Source organism: Anopheles arabiensis, chromosome 3, assembly GCF_016920715.1.
Source record: "Anopheles arabiensis isolate DONGOLA chromosome 3, AaraD3, whole genome shotgun sequence".
Taxonomy (NCBI): domain Eukaryota; kingdom Metazoa; phylum Arthropoda; class Insecta; order Diptera; family Culicidae; genus Anopheles; species Anopheles arabiensis.
In genome coordinates, this window is record NC_053518.1 from 75,311,992 (window position 1) to 75,330,721 (window position 18,730).

General features: G+C 41.8%; 2 protein-coding genes across 8 annotated transcripts in view; both read right to left on the bottom strand.

Annotated features, from left to right (window-relative positions):
- LOC120905035 (disco-interacting protein 2) overlaps positions 1 to 11,661 on the bottom strand; it is a 141,375-nt gene extending 129,714 nt beyond the window's left edge. For all 5 annotated transcript variants that reach the window (XM_040315671.1, XM_040315670.1, XM_040315669.1 and 2 more), the window contains exon 1: positions 10,202 to 11,661. In XM_040315671.1, the coding sequence (XP_040171605.1) occupies positions 10,202 to 10,286 (85 nt within the window). In that variant the 5' untranslated portion in view covers positions 10,287 to 11,661. The remainder of the gene's footprint in view (positions 1 to 10,201) is intronic.
- Positions 11,662 to 14,135: 2,474 nt separating this feature from the next.
- Positions 14,136 to 18,730, bottom strand: part of LOC120900109 (failed axon connections) — a 52,889-nt gene continuing 48,294 nt past the window's right edge. For all 3 annotated transcript variants that reach the window (XM_040306711.1, XM_040306713.1, XM_040306712.1), the window contains exons 5-6: positions 18,118 to 18,314; positions 14,136 to 18,031 (exon numbers count right to left, since the gene is read on the bottom strand). In XM_040306711.1, the coding sequence (XP_040162645.1) occupies positions 17,854 to 18,031; positions 18,118 to 18,314 (375 nt within the window). In that variant the 3' untranslated portion in view covers positions 14,136 to 17,853. The remainder of the gene's footprint in view (positions 18,032 to 18,117; positions 18,315 to 18,730) is intronic.

Here is an 18,730-nt window from a genome sequence, read left to right on the forward strand (position 1 = left end):
CATGTTTTCCATCAGCGCTTCCCGAAAGGTTGTCGAGAGTTAATTTATGTTAAAAATATGAGCAGCGATCTTTGACATCGTTCATCCGTAGGGGGGGAGTGGTTTGGGATGGCAAATGATGAGATGAGATGAAAGAGAACGATGGTGCTTGCCAGTTATCTAACGCCCGCGATGAATGGTTCAAGATTACCCGTCGAAAAAGAGTGGATGAAGCTTTTTTTCATGATGAACGGAAATAAAAATAGCACTGAAATATATTTAAACCTAGCGGGGTTAACTTTTATCCAGCGCTCTTTTATCAGCTAGTGAAACTAATCGAATCAAGTTGATTTTCGTTGGCATTATTTTTGTTCCTTCTTTGACGTCGTAACGTCCTACGCAGGTGCATGCCAGTCTTTGCTAGACATCCCAAGCTTACAATCCGATAATTTTGGGACGAGAGATCATTTTGCAAGATGATTTTAGACACCACAGATTCGCCTTTGTGTTCAACATTATTTTAAACATATTTTTACACCTTTTGTTTTCAAATATGAAAAGTGTGAAGGTCAGTTTTGCGAGTTAGTTGGAATTGTGGGAGAGGAGATCTTTTCTTATGGAGACAGTTGGTGACTGAAATCATGTCAAGAACCCATACAAAACTACACGCGAAACTAACTAGATGCTTTAGATTTTCATATTAGATTATTATAACGTGAAAATAAACGTAAACAAACGCCAATTCGTCGTAGGTTCAATCAGGTAAGCTCATGTGTGATTTAGATTATTATTATTACCTTTTTTTTGCTGAAACATACATTTTCTCAAGTAAAGTTTAAAACTGTTGGATTTGATATTTTTGAAATTTATTAAAATTTCTTGTGGCAATACGATCCATAAAGAAAACCTAATAGGAATAACTGTAGCTTTCCAATTCCATTCCTGAAGAACATACCATAAAATACCATATCAAAAGAGCCCACTTATCACGGCACACAACTCTGTCAGTGGCATTATGACAATGGAGCACAAAATGCTGATTTGCTTCCGGTAGCGCCGCCAACCGATCGACGAAGCCCAAAAAGTGTTCGAAACAAAATTTACTCCAAAAAAACGGACCAACCAGACAACACCCCGAAACTACTGACTGCCTCAAGAAGCTGACCGTCTGGGACCAAATATGGTCCGGTAGCACTCAAACGTGTGTGTGAGTGCAGGGATTTATTTATTTGCTTGACCGAGCATTGCCCAATCGTAGCGATAAACAGGCCTGCTGCGGAGGCCCATTCCATCGTGTATTGCTGACCCTTTGGCACAACGACACAACAATTATCCCCCGCGCACGAACAGACTCATCTTCAAACAAATTTCACTCTCTTTCGCTCTCTATCCCTTTGCTCAATTTAAAAAAAAATGCTTTCTTTGCTGCGCTGTATGTGATAGCCAAACCCCACACACGACCACAATCGGGACGGTTGATTGGCAATGAAATATATTTGGATAACAGCCACTGCATACTGCAGCATGTTTTGGTGCTGTCGGGTCACACACAGACAGAGACAAGCACCCATATAAGCGTTACAATATCGGCGGAACCGTTTCTGAATCTACGGAAGAGGAAAAATAAGCCCTTTTTTCGGGTTTGTTTGGCTTATGATAATAAAAAAATGAAGTTTTTTTTTTTGTTGAAGCTTCTCATCTCCTTCTGGGAACGAATTGCGATAGTTTAGCGGTCCCTTGGGGCACAAAGATTACCACAAATGCTCGGTGGTACAGGAAGGGAGGGGCGCTTATGGGAAATTTATCTTCGCTGCAGTCAGAGTTTGCGATTAGCGATATTCGTTCGCTTCCTTGTGTTTGTTTATCGCGCGCACTGGCATGTCGTTGACAGGGGAAAATGATTTTTTGGCTCCGTATGGGTTTCTGTTATTATCAGATGGGGTTTTGTGTTTCAGATAAGGGATTTGGTGAAGCAAAAAAAAAAAGATAGCCTGAGCAAGAAAGAAAAATATAATAAAAAAAAAACATTCACATAACTTGTGAAATAAAAAAAGCGTTCAAGTTTATTTTCCAAAATTATTTAAATGGCATAACCCAAGTGCATTTAAATTTTACATATGTGCGTTACAGGGGATGAAAAAAAAAGATCCATTGTAAATGATTTATTTAACATTATAATAATTAATGAGCTGCTGATGTTTACACTCCGTGAGCCTGCCCCAAACCGTATATTGATCACGATTAAATGCGTAATTTAAAACGAATTGCCAGTTCAAGCGTATGATAACGTCACGTCCGATGTACACAAATAAGGGTAAAAATGCATTTTCCAACTGCACTATGACTCATCAATATTAAATGAGATTCAAAAAAAAGCATGCGAAAAACACTCGCTGCCGTACAACACCTTAATGACTTCATCATCATTCCAGCTTACAGCACACACACAGCACACACAGGTCGACAAAAATCAATTCCCATCTCGTTGTGTAGGTTCGATGTAGATTGAGCGTGGTTGAAGTTTACTTGAATGTGCAAGCTACCCCTCCGTAGCTTCATCATCATTCCAAAACGTTAAACATGGCGCAGAGCAGATCGATTTGATTTTAACTCCACCGTTTTTACGATTTTTTTCCCCTATTTGCTCTACCTTACTGTATTCATCTAAGAAAGTTAACGATGAGGAAGTAATCCCAAACCATCTTGGAAGGGGAGTGGAAGACGGGGCACTATGTGCCGAGTGAGATTCGTGATAACTTTATGAAATGCAATAGGAAAAAAGCGCATCCCCGCAATTACACAATCCACTGCACTGGGCACGGCAGCGACGACGACGGCAAAGACGGTTCGCGCCCCACTGATGCACACACACACACACACCGACAGTGCTCTCGCGAAAAGCAATTATCTCAATAACACGGTTCAGTAAATATTCATTTCTCCAATTATCCCCCCTGCTCCGTGATGATAGATCATGCGCCTGGTGCTTGCGCCCGGACACCCCTGGACACACGGAGAGCGATAGTATTATAGCTGAACGCCATGCGATGCCATGCCGAGTTAAACACACTCGCGCCCCAATCATATTGGCACGAGATGCCGTTACGCGGTTTAAATCCACCGCCCGGCGATAATCCTTGCATCATATCAAAAGGTAAGCGAAAGATGCGAAGTGTGCAAGCAAAAAAAATCAAACCACCCCTAAAAGAGGAGCAGCGAAGCCAAAATCGCAATCACCTCTTATCGGGTAGGTGTGGAAGAGTGGAGGTTATATCTCCGAGCCAGATAAGGTGAATTTGGTACCGAATTCTACGAAACCAACGTCCCAAAAGAGTTCAAAGAACTTCGAGATAATCGATTTATTGATCACAAACTTTCAATTCTTCCCTGGAAAAATAGGGACACACAATAAATTGTTGCAAATATTCGCTTTCATTCTACCGACGCTAGACTCGTCACGTTCTCATAGATGTGCGGAGAAAAAAAAAACGAAAAAACAGATGCTTGACAACTTATCAATGAGAATGCATCGACGCATGATATCATCGTTTCCCCTGGGCTTTTTTGTGTGTGCAACACGAGCTGATTGTGTAAATTGCTTGCAGTTAAGCTTTGGCTTATCGGTGCCCCAGCTGCGAATGACGAAACGTTGGAGCTGAGGAAAAAGGTTAGGTCATCAAAATAAAGTACAGTAAAATGTAGAATTCGAATTAAAGAGGTTTATAAGAGAAACGTATTACCTTCACACAAAATCGAAACTCTGAAACACTCTTTAATAAGAAAAAAATAAAAAATGTATTGCATTGCAGCAGTCAAAAACCACATTATTGCTGTTTTTAACACTATTTAGTACTAAGAATCAGAATTTGTGTGATAGAATCATAAACGAGAGGATAAATGATTCAACAGAACAAATAGCAGTTTCAACGAAACTGATTAGGTTCTACTAAATAGCAGCATGCAGAAGCGCATCGCCTTCTACAAAGCAGGACTGCGATAGAAATCTCATTTTCGAATACAGATGAAATCTTTTTCTTCATAACAATAGTTGCTTACTTATAGAGGAATTTGCCATCAACATTGTTGACTGTTAACTAAAGCAAATTAAACTGTTAACTGTAAAAGGTTAGTTGTTGTGAGTAGTCCTGTGTCGAAGTAGTAGTAAATAGTGAATGTGTTTTTTACGGTTGACCCAAAATTGGAGCCCTTCACGATTCTAGTCAGTTTTTTGTATGGAGTTTGACAGTTGGAGGCTGAAATCGAGTAAACACTCCATATAAAACCACACATAAAACTAGCCTGCAATTTGCAGTCTGGATTATTCTAGCCTCAAAGCTAGAATTAGATTCGAGTACCTGCTCGAAAAATGGCAAAACAAGGTGGTGATTACATTTATCCCAAGGTGCATTTAAGAGATCAGGTGATGGAATCCAGAATCAAAGTGTATATAGTCCAGGTGGTCTCATAGTTCGTTTTTATACCCAAATTTGAATATCACTTTTTGACAGGATGGGTGAAATTTTTTGTTCAAACATGGTCTCTGGAGACTTGAAGAATATATATAGCACTCTTAAAATCTTCATTCAGAAGCAGAAGCGATAAAAATCAGCCTTCTAAATTCATACACCTTGGGATAAGCCCACCTGTATGTTATACTAACTTAGAAAAATTCTCGAAAACTGCTATACAATGCAAACAGCTGACAGGTTGAAATTTCAGCCTACAAACTTAAAACGGAAAGGATCCCATTATTGAGTATGAGATGTTGAAAATCACTCGGAGGATGGGAATGATGCGCATCACCATGTATATATCTATACGTGGAAACTATTCAGTCAAAACTGTTTTGGTGAATGTGTCAACACACATTATCCATTTTTGGCTTTTTCTGGACCTTTTATATGAATTTAGTAAATTCATACTAAACTGATTGACTATGAACACAGCCATCAACATAGTCAAAGCCTTTTTTCAGACCTCAATCTCATGGAAAATGCTAGGAAAATATCAATGTGAGAGCCTTTTAAGGGGTATTTTTTAGGTAAGAAAATGATTTCTTTCAAAATTGTTCATTAAATGCAATTGAATAAGTATCTACTTTAAATTTGATCTATCCTTCATATCTTCACCACTGCGTGAGATAAGCATTGTGGAACATTAAGTATTGGAAGCAAACAAGATCCCGTTTTCTCACCAAACAAAACGGATGCTCAGATGTCAGATGTGCTTCAATTTGTACCTAAAGTTGTTTGACATTTACAAAAAGACAGAAGAAGAAGAAGAAGTTGAAGAACAAAAACATTTGCCATACATCCTTGTAGTTCATGGGAAACAAAGATGCATTCTCAGCACGGTGTCACGGTACCTCAGGCCAGCCAGCCGCCAGCATGAAGAATTCCTTCAAGTGCTTCGCTAATAAGTCCGGATCTTGCATTACAGCAAATACACACACTACACCGTTACCGCCATCGCCTCCAGTACAAGGTCTCGCCCCCCGGAACGTATTTTGCGCGTTACGCGTTAAGAATCTGTGCACTCATCAACTTTTTTCGCTGATCTGCAGAGAGCCGGACAAACCTGACCGGTGCGCCGCATTTCTTCAAGGTAAAACCAATAAACGTCCCCAACATCGCACCAACTGCTATTGCTGTCCGAGTGTGTGTATGTGTGTCTCGGCATCAACAGCGCACCCTCAAGGATAAAGACACCTAAAAGAAAGAAACACTCACACACACACACGCCCCGAGCTGACCCAGCTGCTGCTGCTCTAATCGGGTTGTCCACCCGGTGTAGGCTCGGTTGACCGCATGCGAAACCAAGTGCGTACCACCATCACCATCATCATCATCATCCATCGCACGGCGGTGTGTCAGAGAGGAAATTATTATGTTTCTTCAGTGTCGGCGGCTCCAGGGGCCCCACTCACTCGCGCCCGCAACGGAATTGCCTTCAACTTTTTTTTTTATTATTATTATGGATGCTGCTGGCAGAGGTTCGGAGCGATCTGTCGAATACGATCACAGTCACATTACCGCCCGGCCGACTCCAATGGGTTCGCAATCGTTTTTGGGGGCAGGTGGTCGGGTCCCGGCAGACACCGAGTAAATGGCCTCCGGACGTGCAGCACACTACTGTTTGGTGCTGCCGCTGCTGCCGTGGGACGAATGCGCACGCGTACCGCTCAAACGTGTGATGCTGCGGAGGGCATCACACTACCACTACTACCAAAACAGACACAGCGGAAGGTTGAAAGATGACGACAATGAGACGGATGGATGGATGGATGGATGGATACACCGAGTGTGTGCCTGCAAAAATCTAGAAGAGCCCACTCAATTCCCGCCCGTCCGTACACAGCAGCTCGCTGGCGAAGGATGCTGCTGCTAAGCGCGAGACTGGCTCCGTTGGCAAGACGACAATAACGACGAGATAATGCAACCCCGAGACGAGACGTGTGTTATGCTGTGTTATGCGCCTGCTGCGAAGGGTTTTGCTCTCTATTTCCCCCATTTTAAGCTCATCGTTCAGCGACGACCGTGCACTGCACACACACACATAATCTTCTCTCGTCGTCTTCATCTTCCGCGTCAGACAAACAGTCATTATCGCAACAATCTTACACTGTGTGCTCTCTCTCTCTCTCCCTTCCAATTCTGTGTCTTCGCTGCAGCTCATTGTGTGTTGGAGCCTTTTGCGGAAAACAGCATACCATAGCAATTGCATCTGCCGTAAGGTTTCTGACTGCCTGTGTGTTGTCTGGGGAGTTTTCGGAGGTGCGGACACGCCACAGAGGGATGCACTCTTTCGCAATGGAACCAGACTCGGGGAGGCAATGTTTACCCATCGGTGCACTTCGCTCCTTCTTCACTAGCAGACAGCAAGAGTGTAGGAGAGATGGGCGACTGTTTTGACGCAGCAGTTCAGTGGTTGATGATTTAGTCCGGTGTACAGTGGAAGTAGATTCGTTTTGAAATAGATATCGGTTGACCTTTTAATAGGTGAAAATGGTTTTTTGGAGATGATTGACGCTATTTGTAGACGAATTTAAACTTCAAAGCTAATTAAATTCAACAAAAATTTCAATGGAAATTCATTGGGTAGTCCTTGGTGAACATATTTCATAAGATAAGATTATTTTGTTACTTTGGATTGTTTCAGGAAGATAAACTTCTATTAAAAGCTCAGATCCTTTGATCCTATGGCACTAAGACTCTTTAAAACCATTCAGATCCTTTAACACTTTAAGCGCCGCGTCATATGATTTCGTATGACGGCTTTGCTCACCACTCAGCTTTGTATCTGACGCTCAGTGATTCTCTTGAGAACGAATGAGGTAGGAAAGAGAGGACGAGAACGACATGTGCTACGCCGCTTATCGCAATGAAACAAAAGAGTGATAACAATGGCCCGAGAAACTGTCGCTCTCATCGCTCTCTTGCCATGCGCTACGTGCTCACTCAAAAACTGTGACGTCAGGCTGGCGGTCAAAGTGTTAAAAAAGGGCTTTGAAGCATTAAGTTAATCAGATTTTACTTCACAAACGATTTTTCAGGTAGCAAAAGAAAGCATTCAGGTTTCATACAAAATTCTTCCTTGCAATGGTGAGAATTCGCCCCGTGTTGAGTTTTGCATCATTCCGTCTCTCTGTCAATACTTCCAAAACGCCTCAGGACACACTCCCCAATCCCTTCCTTTCATCGCGAGCGCCAACCAACTACAAACTCTACCGACACGCCACGACCCGGACGACACGAAGAACGGGACAGACCATGGTGACGGTGACCTTTGCGCTTCCTGCTTTTCGCACATCTCGCTACAGACTCCAATTAGAGAGTTGTGTTTACGGCTGCCACGCCACGACACTCCGAAGGGGGGAGGGGGGGTGGAAGCACTTTTGTTCTCAACAATTTCCGGCCACAGTGCGATTTTCCTCCGCTGCAACCAACACCGCACCATTGCTCTACCGCTTGGGGTGCAGTTTTCGTCAACCAAGTGGTGGAGAAGTTTGCGTAGAATGTCATCTCATCTCGAGAGGTTGGTGGACGCATTTGGTAGAGCAGGCGGCAAAGCTCACAGCTTAAAAAGCGAGGATATGAATTCCTATTCCGAGGATGTTCCTTCCTTCGCTGCAGTCGAAAAATTGCAACTCCAGCGGGAATGCTTTTACTTAGTTGGTTGGTAAATATTTTTGATAGCAGAGCATCAAAAAACGAAGACGAAATTTTTAAATTTTAAGCTTATCAATTTCGAAAGATAGTCATAATAGTCAGTAACATTTGCATGACATAAAATGTTAAGCAACCTACTTATATTCTTTTGATGTAATAGAGGTCCTGTACCTTTTGGATTCGTCTAGTCTATTCGTCTAGTAATTTCTAGTCTATTTTGGACATCAAACCATACATTTATGAAAGAAAAAAACATATACTAAGGAACAATAAAAGCTAGAAAAAACATCTTTGATTTTGTATATTTTGTAATTCATGAACTTTGAAGTAAAAATATTAAAAACATATGAAGAAACTATAACACAATTATTAACTTTTAAGGAACTTTGAGCAGACTTCTCAAGCATGTTGTAGTCTGCATAATGTTTTTGAGTGACTTGATAATTGAAGATAACGTTTTATACCGCATTGCTTCGAATTACGGATACTTAAGGCATTGTTGACATGTCATACCTTCTTACTATTTCAAATTTATTCTGTCATATCTCTGCATAAAGCACTTGTCCCAAGCACTAGAACCTTTGCTTTTGAAGACAAAATTAAAGGATTCTGATAATTTTACTCGAAACTTTGCAATAAAGAAATTGTTAGGATATTTTGAATCATATTCCGAACAGTTTGGAGCTCATGTTTCATATTAAGGATGGTTTGGATCAAATTCCGGATAGCCTCAAAAGTTCGTCTAGTATCTTCACAATCACATACACACTATACTGTTTTAGTTTATCACTTCCTATAAGGTTCAAACATCAAATTCCCAAAAATCAGAGTACAATATGATAAAAAACGCTGTTGTTTTCACGTTGATAATTACTTCTAAAAATTGATTCCGATGTACTTCAACGCATCTGGACCAGAGTAATAAGGAATTGTAGTGAAGTCGGCATTGGCCAGGAACCCGATATGAAGAAATTCAATAAAAACATCCTGAATGTCCGGAGTTTGAAGCTGTCCGTAATTTAAAATCAAACCGGTACCGTCTCTCATCATAAACAAATCCTCAAGGATACATTTTTTAAAACTTATCTCAAGGACGCTTAAGTGTCGTTAGAATCAAACACAATTGTGAAACGCAATGTAAAAGCATTCGATCAATTTGCATAATTCAGCAGACGATCAAGCCGATACACATCCTGCACAGATGCAAACTTGCAAACTAAGCAAAGCAGAAACTGAAACATAAAAAAACGCGGAAAGAAAAAGTGAAAACGACTACCGGCGAAAATGAGCAAAATGACAGTAGTGGTGAGAAGAAGAAGAAAAACATCAGAACACGAACACCACAGTACCGTTTTTTTTAATCAGTCTCTGAAGCGACTCAAGCCAGACGAGAAAATAGGAAAATCCCATTCACCACCAAAAAAGGATCAGTCGCTCTCTCCCTCCCAAAACGGCGACGTGGTGAAAATGTACTCTCTCCTCTCTCTGTATTTCCCTTTACTTTTTCACCACCCAGGATACATTTTCACCTCCCCCGTTCCTAGCCTGCTTTGCTAGTTGCGAGTTAACAGTGAAACAAGTGCTCCGGCGCCCGGTTCCAATCTCGCAGGTCCTTGGCACTGCTTAAACGCACACAGCTACAGGAAGGATACTAGTCCTGCAAAAAGGGGGTGGACAAGGGTGGCTTTGATTTTGCAGGAGAGAGTGAGAGGGATAGAACAGGCGAGAGAGAGTGTTGCCGGCACTGGGAGAACCGCTGAGTACACGAGAGGCAGAGAGAGAGAGAGAGAGAAACAAAAGTTGACACTAAAATATCGATCCGTCTGCAAATTTTCTCCCATGGCACACACACACACATACACACACGAAAGGACCGCTTTTCCCTGGTTTGATGGGCAAGGATTTTCGGCTCCAATTTAGATCAGGTTTTGTGTTTGTACTTTTCCCATTTAAATTAAAATAAAAGCTACATTTATTCTTCTATTAAAATATAAAATGGAAAAATCGACTCCTCACACAAATAAAAATCGACCAAACAGCTTCCCCATCCTTACCTTCTGAAAGTTCCAACTCGAGCTCGGCCAACTTTTCCCGGACATCGTCCGGGAGCGCCCCATAGTCCACGCTGATGTCGCTCATCTTTGATCCGTTGCTAAAATACTCCTCGTATGGGGGTCCGATACGAAAAATGGGATGAAAAACCGGTCTCCACCCGCCGGTTGCCGTCACGAACGTTCTTCCCGTTCACCGTACAAACAGACACACACACACACACAGACGCAGTAAAAATCGCACGCACTGAAACCCAGGCAACGCAGCACCGCACCACTTCCGGGTTGGTGATTTCCTTTTTTGCTGAGTCGCCCCCACAGACCGACTAATTTTTCATCCTTTCTACCGAGACCGGTTGAAACTTGCAGCACACAAACACACACACACACACCAAGCTGCCGAAAGTGGGTGATTCACACATCCACACAGGCACACGCACCACCCGCAAAATCTTACTTATCGTTGCAGGTGTTTTTTTCCACACTTTCCGCACCGCAGCAGGGAGGAAGAGAAATCCTTCTCGCCAATTTTTACCCGCCTACGCGGAACACACACACGCATACAAAACGCACACGCCCAACACACCCGTCGAGAGGCGGCCAGTTAGTACTGTGTATGTGCACACCGCCTCGCGTAGCTAATCTTTTATGCTGATGCTTTTACGAGCGGCAGCAGCAGCAGCACCACAGCACAGCACACAGATCGCTCTGGTGGTTGTAATCAACACGCGCGCAAAGGCAGGGTGCAAAAAAAACCAAAAACACGCACAAACGCACTCGCACACCATCAACGACTGACACCGACTAGCAACGGATGATGATACACAGCATCATCGCCACCGCACACACCACGCGCCTACTGTTACTACTGTTACTCAGCAGCAACACACAACTGCAGCAGTGATTTGCCCACCGCCCGCAAACGCATCCTTTTACCTCTTTCGCCCGCAATTTAGCGATGCTGGTGTAATATTCACACAACAAACACGGACACAGGACACACACACACACGGGCACACACACGCACGCACGCACTATTCTTTGCAGCTTTATTTCATTTTATCTTTTGCTGTGCGCCCTAATGCTCTCCCCGGCGGAGGGGACCCGCTTCCTCACATACACACACACATACACGCTCTATCTCGCTCGCACTATCGCTGCTTCGCTGCACAACCTACAGGGCAGCAGGGTTTCGTTCCGTTTCCCCCTGGGGTTGGCTCACCACCGACCCCTACCGGACGGCATACTGCGATTGTGAGTGTGTCTGGGGAGGCGCGAAAGGCTCGCTTTACTCGCATCCAATCAAAACCCACACAATAACAACACGAGCACGCGTGCACCCCTTTGTTCGGGGGCAAATACTGCAATTCACAACACTCTTTCAGCGATTTTTTAGCCTTCTTTCCAGCGGAAAACCACCGTGAGACAGTGACAGCGTCCGTCCGTCCGCCGTGAAGTCACCTTTTGAAATGAAACAAAACAAACAAACGGAACCGAACTGACAGGTACGCAGGGTAGAAAAATGGTCAAGGTGTGCACAGTGTGGCAGTGAGCTGATACCCGTTTCGCTGTGTTTATGACTGCTGGTTAAGTACTGCTGTTCTTTCCCTAGTTCACGCTGACGTTTGAAGCGAAGATTTGAGGCGGCGCTCTGGCAGCCATCGAGCACAATATCCGACACAAACAAACCAAACGTGGAATATAGAAGAGGTGTCTTTTTAGCGTTTGGCATGTTGCCATTTTGAGAATCAGTTTGACAATAGCCGTCGATATTTGTTTACAGGCTGCAGCTGCAATATAACGTGGAAAATGCCGATTTATGAAGTGTGGTTGCAAAATTCAAGTTTTTAGTGCTTTTTTATTAAATGTAAACATTTCTTTTATCAAACCCATATACACGAAACACTCGTTTCATTTAACAACTGCCGTCGATCCTGGTTTTGTGTTTTTTTCTAAAGCCTTGATGGCCAAATGTTCTACTTGACGACACCTCCTTTCTACCCACTTTGAAACAAACCCACATACAGGGTTTGCCTAGTCAGTTTCGAATGTAAACGTTGTTACAGGGTTTCCAAGTCAATTTCGAATATAAACGTTGTTATTCACCGCGTGCAAGATGTTTATCCACATCGATCTGACATTTCATTTCCATCACAATAATTTTTATTTTCTTCAGCATGATTTTCAACACGTCTCAAGCTGTATAGTGATAGAAAGTTCTTTGTTATTTGTTGAAAATCATGTTTAAGAACTGAAATTTCATTTTTGTAGCAAATACAGCGTTTGACAGCTGTTGAAAAACATCTTGGAGGAGGTGAATGCTAATGTGCACATTCAATAGTGACTTGTAAAACTTTGTAATGTTTTCCAGTTGTGTCCAACGTTGCTAAACATGTTTTTATTTTTTTTATTCCGAATTGGTACTGGCCCGCACAAGCCTGTTTTACAGCAAATGCGAAATTACTTTCTCTACATACCTTTTTGAGTTTTTAAATAAAATGATAGTTCAGCTACGCGCAAAACTGCACTGGTAATAATTTAACCTAAAAACATCAGTTATTAGCTGCGTTAACGTATGCGACTGTCGAGTCCCATTCATTTTGGCTAAATCGTATCGTATTGCGTCAGAACAAGTACGGCTTTCTAAATCATTCTCTCTAAGATGTAGTCTCTTCAGGATGAGTCTTTAAGATGAATATTTCGACGGTCCCGTCAATATCCATACATGTGATGTCTCTTCAAGATGCATATCTCCCTAAGGCGAATATTATTTAAGTTGCATATGCAATTTGAAAGTTCAAATTCTCTAAGATGAATTTTGAAAGACAGTTTACAAAAATATTGGTCCAAGGTTGCCAGGTTTTTCTCATGGATTCTTGGATACTTCATAGCAACACTTTCATTAGTTTTCCTTAACATGAATATCTCTTTAAGCTGACGGTCCCTTGAAGATTCACTTCAGGGAGATTTCACTGAAGTACATTCCTATAAGTAAGTGCGTGGAATTAGTTGACAACGTTTATGGCAACGAATTTTGGAGATTATTTTTGAAGGCTTAGAAAAACTAAACACACTTTCGTACTCTTTGGCAATACAAATAACTTCTCATTATAATAAAGCATGAAGAAGCTCATGGGACGTTAAATTTTTTTTTTTTTGAAAAACTTCGTCGATAGTTTCGATTGCTAGGACAACAATTCTACAAATACGCAAGTACAGGACAATCATTGTCGGATACTTGGATTTTAGGCAACTTTTATGTGTCTGCGAAACAGTAAATCACACAAACTTTGTGCGGTCGCTTTCATCTCTCATAACAATGATTGAGCAAACAAATGAATTGCAAAATATTCTTTACAAATACAAATGAGCACAAAGGAGTAAAATGCGGTATTTTTTTAGGCTTTCCAACTATACTTTTAAGGTGTACTAGACCAATAGTCAGGTTGTTACAGTGGGCAAATTGGGTAAGATCTGAACTGAACTGCTGAACTGAGTCAAGCTAAACCAACTAGAACAGAACTGTCTGGAAAAAGACTTTCCAGAAATTTGGAAAGTCTGGAGTGCGATACTTTATCAATTCTTTGTGGTTGATTCAGTTCAATATAAAAGATTCTTATTCAGGATTATGTATTTGGTATTTGTAAAAAAAAATCTTAAAAAATGCGAACAATGTAATGTTTGCTGATATTGATACATTTTTGGGATATTTAAGGAAACTAGACGTCCCATTTTGATCCTCTGCTTAGGGCCCCAGTTGGATAAATCCGCCTCTGGGTTAGATCATACTAATTAACTTTAAAACAAAACAGTATTTAAAGGAAACAGAAATAAAGTGTATAACAAATGGTAAGAAAAGCTATACCAACCTTTGCTTTCTACAAACACTTGTTAGCCAACATGTAACACATCTCGGACACACACCATTTGATTGTAGTCGTGGTTCATATCAATTTATTTCCTTTCATTTTTCCGTTCATGTTTGGTTTACTGAATGCTGGATGTTCACCGGAAATATTTACGCCTAAATGTACGCATTTATATGGGGATGTATGGTTGCATGTGTAATGTACGTGGTAGTATGTGTATGCATTTTTTGTTTCATATAAAGTTGTTAGGGGGGGAGAGGAGGAGGGGCTGGTTTTCTCTTGTGGGATTATTTTTCGCCTTGTTTCTGATTCTTTGCATTTTGCTCTACAATTTCATTAGCTTCTTCAGTTCACACTAATTTTCAAAATGATTTTTCGTTTGTTTCCTATTTGCGGAGGGAGAGAGAGAGAGACAGTGAGCGAGAGTGAATGAGATTTGTTTGATTTACGCTTTATGATTTTAATGTTTCGTCAAAAATTCCTGATGGCGTCTGGTGGCGTTCTCGTTCTCTGTCAAGAGAAGCGTTTTGTCGTCTTCCTGCTACGGAACAACAAACGTCCCGCAAAGGAGCGGTCTCCCAGTTTTATTTTTATTCTTTCACTGTTTGCCAACCCGTTCCCCAAATATCTCCCGGCCGTACTTTCACTCGTACCAAACGCGTCCTAACTTTCAGTTCTCCGCTTCGCCACTCCATCCCACTGACTAAATCTCGTGTGAAGAATCTCAACCATACGGACACATACACATATTCAACATATTCTGGTTCGTTATAAACATTTACAAAAAAGTTTCCAATTTTCATCGCACAAAATAGCTAACCACCTGTCCCCGCCCTATTCGTGTACCGTGTCCACAAAAGTGACACAACTCACGCAACTGAGAAAGAGACCCTGCTACATTGTACACGGTTCGTTTTACAAAAGCACAGACAGAAACACTAAAAACTAAAAACAAACACAGCGGGGGGGAAGGGTGGGGGGGGGTTGGGGGATGATAGTAAATATAAGCTACAAGGACTCGCCTTTCCACCGCTCTACACCTTTTCTCCTATGCGCCACTTTAACCTAAAACTGAACTATTTTAAATTGCAACCGTTAACGTCATTGCAGTCATATGAGATAATTACGAGCTATAAAAGCGGATTCACACCGGACACACGGTGATGCCCAGAAAGAAAAATATAAAAAAGCGAGACGAAACAAAGCACAGAAAGCTACAAAAAATACGATCAAAACACACACACAAAAACGCGAAAAGGTCATCTTCTCGTGAAAACTCAAAACATCTCCCCTCCGAGTTCTCTTATGCTTCTCTCCAAAAAGAGATGCATATACTATAGTTCTTGGTGATTTGTTCTTGTGCGGAATCTTTAAAACTTCAGTTCAGACTTGCGTACGTCATACACTATTACCGTCCGACAAACGCACGGGGAGGTTCGGCAAAAGGCAATAGTTTTGCGCTTTTATTATACATTACCTTTACGTTTTTTTTATGTGGTTTTGTGTGTGTGAATGTTTGCGTGTACGTGTGTTGCAATAAAAATATTACTATAAATATAAAATATATAAGAAAATATATATAAAAAAAAATCAAGTAGCAATTCTACAAATTACTAATATCGCTCGCTCGCGGAACATAATTTTCGTGTACCTGCATTCTCCCTAAATATCCGCGTCTCGTTAAACACACTAAAAGCTCGCATGAGAGAGAGAGAGAGAATGGTGAAGCGCATGAGAAAGGTGGATGCATTAAAGGTAAGGACCGGAAAAAGTTATTTCGAATTGAAAAAAAAACTCTAACCATGCAGAAAGCATACGAAGCCAACCACAACCCCTGCATCCGAGGGCGGGAAAACAAAAGGCGCCAAAAGGGGGGAGAAAAATAACTACAAACAGTAGAAACACGTTTCTAGCTAGCCAACTCCACTACCGCTCCATATTCCCTTCTCTTTTCGCTCGTTTCTCATGCTCAACTTACTCCGTTTGAACAAAACAGCGGCAATCACACCACACAAACCACACACCTCGCAAACATCATCATCACCAAAACGAGATTCATCATACCCCATCATACTCCCGCCGGAGTGGGTTCGTCGTTGAGTCGTGTGTCGCATTCGTCGTTTTCTGTTCAGCGAAAATACTGAACAGACGAAAGGTTTATTTGACTTTTTTTGTTTGTTTTGTTTGTTACTGTGTTTGTCCTTTTTCATTACCTACGTATTTTGCTCTTCCTTTGAGTTCTACACTTATGTTATCGCCTGCAAAAAATCTTTACACAAATGAAAAGTTTTTGAGTATTGTATGCATATCTATTCCTGTGTGTTGCTTGCACGCCGTTCCGTCGTTCCACTTGCCTGCGCTTTTCACACCGTCGCTGTTTTTTGAGAACTTTCGATGTGTTTGCTGCCATTTGCTTTATGCAACTGAGCTACTAACACAAACACACACAATCCATTTCCATCTCTTGCACTCTCACTCTCTCTCTCTCTCTCTCTCTTCTTCACTTCACTTTAGCGTGTGTTTGTTTTTTTGTTTTTCTTTAATTTTCGTTTTACTTAATACGATTAATTTCTATATATTTTTTTTTGCGCGGGAAGGAGACAACCTTCGCGCGAAACGCAAAACACTACTCGGCAGTGGCCATTTCCGTTTACGGGTTTTCCAATTTCGCAAACTGCTACTGCTGCTGCTGCTGCTTCCTCCCTTTCGCTTTACTTCGCTTCTGGTGTGGTGTCTCTTCCTTTTTTTCCAAACCTCTTCTTCTTTCTATTTTTTGCCTACTCCGTCGCATCTCTTCTTTATCTTATTTCACCTTCCTACTTGCATGTGTGTTTTATTATCCTTTCTCTCTGTGGTTATCATCATCATGCTGGCACATTCGCTTCCTTTCCTTTCGTTTGTTCTTTCCTCTTTTGGTCTTCTTCTTGTTCTTCTTTCGTATCCATTTCCTTCTGATTTTCTGAGTTTGATCTGTTTGTTTTTGTGTTCTTCCTCTATTATAATATTCAATTAAATTTCACCCTTTTTCCATTTCTCTCTTTATGCCGCTGGCGAAACCGAAAAGGGATATAAGATTAATGTGGAAATTGATACGCATGCGATGGAACGGAGAAAGGAAAAGAACAAGGGAAGGAAAAACTCTATATTCATAAACGCGAAAAACAATCGTTTCCTCCTGCTGCTTCGGCTTCTTTCATAGCTTTTTTATATATGTATAAAAAAGGGACGAAAAACACAAATAATATCGAATAAACAATCGAAAGGAAAAACAAAACATTCCCTTTCCCTCCCCATTTGCTTTTTCTTCCTGCTGCGCGCGCGTTACAAAACTAACCGCAGCACAACACTCGCAGCCCCCCGCCTTCACACTCGCCACTATACGATTAGTGGTTGCCGGTTGCACACGTACGTGTACTTCCATCGTAAGAATTTCCTTTCTAGAGTTTTTTTTGTTTTGTTTTGTTTTGTTGTTTCTACAAAATAATATATCCTTGCATAAAGAGTAGGTGGAATTGTATCGACTTCTCCGGCGAGATTTTTCTTTTCTTTTTTTTCGATTCGGAGAAGTTGGTGGATGTTTTGTTGCTGTTTTTTTTTGTTACGGAAGCACGTCACACTATATATATATTTCTTAATTTAGCTGACGGCTTGTTTCAGTAGAATAGTTGTAAAAAAGCAATAGTGCTTCCTCGCTTCTTGTTGCTGCTGCTGCTGCTGTTGCTGTTGTTTGCTGCTGTGCATTATTTAAAGTGGCCGCTCTCTAGCTTTCACCGCTCCCCAACCACCTTATTTGGCGGCTGCCTCCTCTTTCTCTTTATTCTCCTCCACCACCTTCTCGGGTTCCTCCTTCTTTTCGGACTTCTCGTTCGAGTTGTCCTTCTCGAGCTCCTTTTCCGACTCGTTCTTGTCCTGTTCGGCGGTCTTTTCCGTGTCAGCACCTTCCTTGTTTTCCTTGGTTTCCGGCCTGTGGATGGATGAAACACGTTAGGTGGTCAGTTAGGCTATGAAACAGGCGACTTCCCTACAGCGCCTACACACACACACACTTACTCTGGTTTCGGGATGTGCGCGTTCAGATCCAGCTTGGTGCAGATGTCCTCCCAGTCGGGGAAGCAGCGCTCCTTGATCCGCGAAACGTGTCCCACCAGGTTCGGGCAGTTCTCCTGCATGAACTCCTTCAGACCGTACTTAACCTCGTCCAGAATGAAGTGAATTTGGGCCAACACGGAGAATGCAACACAGTCGAGCTGGAATTGGGGGAGAGAGAGAGGAAGGAATGGACATTACAATCATTGAATATTTCTACTGAAGAGTTCCAAAACGCCTCTTCTCTAGTGATGGAAAACATGAGGTTTTTGTCGGGATCGATTTTGACTACCTCCGATTTTTTGTGTAATCGATTACAGAATCGATTCTAATCTGGAATCGAATTCGAATCCGAATCGAATTCGGCAAAGGAACTGGTTTCGGAATCGGCTCCATAATGAGAATCGGCACCGGAATCAAATTGGAATTCGATATCTTCATGGAAATAGGCGTTAGGATCCTATGCTGCTACGATTGTATCGATAGCCGCCAAGAACCCAAAATTATTTGTAATGATCGATTCTTATAGAGATTCCAGGCCTGATTTCGTTTCTATAACCTCTGGTTTCAATTCTAG